This window comes from Trachymyrmex septentrionalis, unplaced genomic scaffold (assembly GCF_001594115.1).
Source record: "Trachymyrmex septentrionalis isolate Tsep2-gDNA-1 unplaced genomic scaffold, Tsep1.0 scaffold83, whole genome shotgun sequence".
Taxonomy (NCBI): Eukaryota; Metazoa; Arthropoda; class Insecta; order Hymenoptera; family Formicidae; genus Trachymyrmex; species Trachymyrmex septentrionalis.
Window position 1 is genome coordinate 3,416,633 of NW_017306018.1, and position 5,110 is coordinate 3,421,742.

Genomic DNA, 5,110 nt, shown 5'->3' on the forward strand with positions numbered 1-5,110 from the left:
ATTGGCTGAATCGGAGATTAGCAGACAATCAATCGCAAAGTGCTACTACTCCAGCTCCAGTTACGATACCATCCTCCGTTCCATTGACGTTACCCAGAACAAATAAATTATTTCCTAATCGATATGAAACACGCACGCCTGCGCCCAGTACAATACAGCCTAGTACATTATCGGGATTACCGATGAAAAATCCGATCGTGCAAAATCCGAACATTAATCAGACCACTCGCACGACAGCTCGGTCGATGGGTGTCGGTGTAACAGAAAGTTCGGTAGGATTAACCACCTTCAATAAGAGCCCTCTAATTTCGAGTACTAGCACACCTATGGAGCGTTTCAATTCATTGAATAAAATAGCGGGAAATCCAGCGGCTTCAACCTCTGCGCCGGCTATAATCGAGAATAACAATGGTCCAGCGGTGATCTCGAATGGTACAAAAGTGAAAACTGCAAGCGTTGGCTTGCAGGGCGGATTAAGACGAGCAGGTTTGTCTGATAAACCCATTTTACCTTCGGCATATTTTCCTAAGACCTTGCATTAACTGTGTCGAGAAGGATTATCAATATAGAAGTTGGTGAGTTAAACTCGTATTAGAGTATTTTTAAGAATCAAAACGTAGGAACGACAAAACTGCAATATTATCATTAGCATGACAATATTTCAAGTTTGCCGTCTCGGAGATAGTACAAATATTTGTAAGAATGATTAGTATTATTTACATGACATTTTTTCTTATCAGATAAAAATTTTAGACTATTTTTAATCCTGCACATTGGCACCTCTTTATACAAATTACATAAATGACATTAAGCTATCGTCAATGTATTATATCAATGTAGGATTAATAATGATATATAATGTTATTTGTATATACTATACACTAACATACTCCGATCTCGTCCGCTATGGTAAAAATACGTATATATATTGGTAGAAAAATTTCATTATTCCTTACAATATTCTTTTGTATCAATTCTAAGTAGCTCCAATATTATTAGTATAATTTTATAATAGACTACTGAACTTTTAATATATATAGATACTATTTGGCTACTACTACTAAAGTAAACTCCAGCAGAAATTGATATATTTATAGCATAATATATAATAATATATGCATACATATAAATCAAGAATTGCAATCTATATAATATTGACTGTAATTAAAGAACTTTTTTTCGATAATTCTAAATTTAAATGTTTTTAATGTGATTGCAAGTTTGTATTGTTGCCAAATATTGTTCAACATAAAGAAACGTATTTTTTATAACCAGCAAATTTGGAATGGAGCAATTTTAAGATTAATGACATAATTTTTCATTCTGTCGCAATCACAATTTAACTAGCATACAAATGATTATTTTCATTATTATTAGATTACATTTAAAGCATATTAATCACATAGGTACCTGGAAAGTAATTTTATCTTTGTGGATTTTATGTGTAATATCTGTATAAAGATATTTTTATATATAAATGAAAATATTAATGAAAAGAAAAAATATATATAGAAAGATCTCTAATCTTACAATTTATGACCATACAAATGAAATAAGGCTATTTATCGAAAATAATGTGCCTCACAGAATAGATTAGAAAATTCTATTACATTTATACACACGATTTATATTGTACACCTACTATAAATGTCACTGGGGAAAAAATGGTTAGTTGCAATTGTTGTATAAACCTAAAATTTTTGTATATATTCAGAATATGTTTTGAATAAAAAAAAATGTGCCACAAGGTACAAATGTATCAAGTAAATTCAATCGTATAAAGCATGTCAATTTATTAAATTACATAAATAGAGCAACAGTATTAAATATAATAAATAGCGATAAGAGGGTCATGAATGATTCATATATTTTACTACTTTTGTACATAGAATTATAATAAATGTCTCTATTATATATAATATGTGTTTTGTACGGAAAGCTGCCAGTCTCGAAACAAATATTTTTTAAAATTATATCAGAATATATATATATAAGTTTATAATAACGAGATATACAATCGAGAAGAGCTGACAGAAAATATGTTACATTTCCATATATTTTTATGCGCGTGATATAATTATTTACATGAAAATATTAGGAGTCAAAATTCAAATGGTTACAAGAATATGCGTGGCAAAATTAATTTTTTTTTCGGAATGCAAACAATACTGCATAATAAAATATTAAAATATACAAACAATATATCAACAATATACATTAATTCATATCAATGGGAAACGACGACATACTGCTGTTGGGTAGATCTGTACATCCCATATCCAAAAGAGGCATATCCATCCGTTTACGTCTGCGTTCGCATTTCGGGCACGGTTTACTGGCGTTTAAACAGTTTGCATGAAATACGGCGTTACACGCTCCACACTAAATATAAATAAATTGTTGTAAAATTAAATCTTAAAAAAAGGAAAAAATAGATAACAAAAAGCGATATGTTTCTTACCCGGAATGTAGACTCCATATCAAAAGGATAAATGACTTTTGTATCGTTACACACTTCACATATAAAGCCCTTCTGACTACAAAGCCAACAATTAATTACATGATTCCTCGCGAATTCAACGATCCTTTGAAGTTGCTGCGCGAGAATTCCATTGGGTATGTCCAGAAGATCGGAAACTGAATATTGATGAACATGTTCGTACAAGTAATCTCTCGGTGTGACCTTTTTCTGTAAGGATTCAATAATGGGTTCGCGACACGTGAATAGATATGCTCTCAACAGATTCAACTGAATCCGTAACGACTGTAATTGCGCCATGGTATCTACTGCCATGTAAATCTTCGGATTTAAGATCTTTATATCCAACAGGGCGGGCTTGCCTTCCAGATACGAAGCGGCTTTTCGGCTAATGGAGTATTGTTTCAAGTCCCAATTATGAATCATACGTGACGGTATGAGATATTGCCCCTCTGCCATGCACTTTGAACAGTAGTAATCGCCCGAGTACGCACACACGTGCGCTTTAGAGAAAGTCATGCCAATTGCATAACCGCAATCGAAGCAACCGTAATTTTGCACATCTAAACCTTTTTCTCTCGGAATATTACCTAACTGCTCGTCGAAATTCACCACAGCCTGGAATATAAAAATTAATCGTTGAATCGTAATGAAAGTGCATTTTAAATTTGCGCTTCTAAATATTTTAAATATCTAAATATTCTAAATTTTCCAATATCAGGAAACGTACCTTTGGCTCTGGCTGAGCCTTTGTGGATCCTTCTTCAACAGTTTCTTTCTTCGGATACTTGTTTAGAAATTCTTGCAGATCTGTCACCGTGCTATTTTCAGTTTGGTAACTTTGAATGAGTGCATCGTACGTAGAACCCTCGCCGGGGGTACGAGGTGCATCCGCGCCTGATCCGTGGGATATCACAGGTGAAGTTAAAGAAGACTGACAATCCTCGATCGACGTTGACCATCCTAACTTTCTTATTAACGAATTTCCCGGAACAGTAGCCGCATTAGTATCATTAACGGTTTCGTCTTTTAAAGCGTCTTCTTCTAGCGGGTCCTCCGCAATATTATCAACAATATTATCTGTACTTTCCGCATAGCCATTTGACATCTGTTGTATCTCCTCGACCTCTTGCTTGACGTCTTCCGATTTCTTTACAGATCTATCCGCGGAATCACTGTACAACTGTTGAGCGACATTGTTTTTTTGTAGGCTGCTTGTTACGTCATTCGCAGGATTATTGTGCAATTGTTGGATAATGCTATTGGATTTTCCTTCGGTCAGAATAATTTTCAACGCCTCGTCTTCTGTAATAGCCGCTACGTTATTAAACACAGATTGCGAGGAAGTGAAAGATCCTATTCCGATGGAACTACCGATGGAACTTGCAGTTTCTACTTCATCGAAATTATCGGTCGCTTCGCTGTTGATCGTTTTCGCTATATCTACAGCGCTAAATACAGGACAAGATTTCATCGGTGGGGACCAGATGCCAGCTATAAGTAGAGGAGTGGAGGACCAAAAGTTCAAGAGGCTACTGTTGCAAGCCAATTCGAATCGTACATAATCCAAGTTTTCCACCAATCTCTGCGCAACTTCGACGAGGTCTGCATCCCTGATGTAAGCTGAACGATTGTAATACGGTTTTAAGGCCGAATTATCTCTCCTTATAGCGCAAAAGTAGCTAGCTAACATACCCTCGTTCAGCGCTATTCGTATCCACGCTCGGCAGTATCCGACTTCCGTGGTGATTTGGCTCAATGCTTGTATCTGATCTATAATCTGACGATGCGAGAAGACTAACAGTGGACCCCAGAAGCTTGGCTGCGGCATAGCGTCGAAGTCGGGACCGCTGAGGACTTCCGTCACTCGATTCAGCAGGCTGTCCTTCAAGCCGTGCAGAAATATAGCCTCCAGGACGGAGCAGAGGGTCATGGTCTCGTCGCAGTTGCCGACTACGCCGTCGTCGGTGACCCCCGGGGCGCTCTGCATCTCCATGACACTCGTATTGAGCTGTTTCTGTAGAGAGTCTCGGACCAACAGGTTCCTCCTGTTGCCCATTATGGACATCTTCAGCAGCGAGTTCATTTTGCCTGCCAATAGTACGGTACGTCACAGCGAGAACACGTCTTCTGCCGCGATTTCGTCGCTGGAGCATCTTCGCGGTCGCGTCGTGAAATCGAAGAGGATCAACCCCCCCCCCCCGTCCCGGAGGATCGAGCCGTCCGCATCCGGAGATGTTCTCGTGGCCGTGACTAATTACGCGACTGCTCGCCTGCCCAGGATACGTCTCGTAGATTACGTCACGGGCGATACCGACGAATGTCGAGGAACGAGGAAGCGCCGAGCGCGATCAAGTCATCGCGGTGATAACCCCCGATGATACTGGCTTACCATTCACATACGCCACGGGTTATCGCTCGAGCACCGTCCATCCATGAAGTAGGGTTAGGGTTGCCCGAGGAACAAAACATTCGCAGCGTGTACATATAGGTTCAGGCGTGTAAGATCGCTTTTCTATCGACTCCCCATCGGTCACGAGTGTCACGACGGATCCGGGGAATCCCGGGATTGTCAGTCACTCGCGCGTTCTCGACGCGCGGCAGCAGATTTCCGCAACGTCATCGAATTCC

At 38.8% G+C, this 5,110-nt stretch overlaps 2 protein-coding genes across 3 annotated transcripts in view; one reads left to right on the forward strand and one right to left on the reverse strand.

The window, feature by feature from the left end:
* Positions 1-675, forward strand: part of LOC108754992 (spindle assembly abnormal protein 6 homolog) — a 3,283-nt gene extending 2,608 nt beyond the window's left edge. Inside the window, exon 5 of the mRNA XM_018497690.1 lies at positions 70-675. Coding sequence (XP_018353192.1) covers positions 70-542 — 473 coding nt within the window. The 3' untranslated portion in view covers positions 543-675. The remainder of the gene's footprint in view (positions 1-69) is intronic.
* A 1,394-nt stretch (positions 676-2,069) lies between these two features.
* LOC108755133 (pleckstrin homology domain-containing family M member 1) lies at positions 2,070-5,104 on the reverse strand. 2 transcript variants are annotated; one of them, XM_018497965.1, is made up of 4 exons: positions 4,175-5,104; positions 3,210-4,102; positions 2,462-3,097; positions 2,070-2,382 (listed from the first exon to the last, which is right to left on the reverse strand). In XM_018497965.1, exons 1-4 carry the CDS (start codon positions 4,563-4,565, stop codon positions 2,218-2,220), a joined length of 2,085 nt encoding a protein of 694 aa, XP_018353467.1. In that variant the 5' UTR covers positions 4,566-5,104; the 3' UTR covers positions 2,070-2,217. The 2 variants fall into 2 exon arrangements, with proteins under 2 accessions (XP_018353467.1, XP_018353466.1); XM_018497964.1 differs by having other exon boundaries at positions 3,210-5,104.
* Positions 5,105-5,110: the final 6 nt, after the last annotated feature.

Excerpts from the sequence above, each read along its gene's own strand:
- LOC108755133 (XM_018497964.1), bottom strand. The coding sequence starts at position 4,565 with ATGAACTCGCTGCTGAAGATGTCCATAATGGGCAACAGGAGGAACCTG. Across the intron at positions 3,098-3,209 it reads AGGCTCAGCCAGAGCCAAAG|GCTGTGGTGAATTTCGACGA; the intron begins GTACGTTTCCTG and ends TTTATATTCCAG. Across the intron at positions 2,383-2,461 it reads ATATGGAGTCTACATTCCGG|TGTGGAGCGTGTAACGCCGT; the intron begins GTAAGAAACATA and ends ATTTATATTTAG.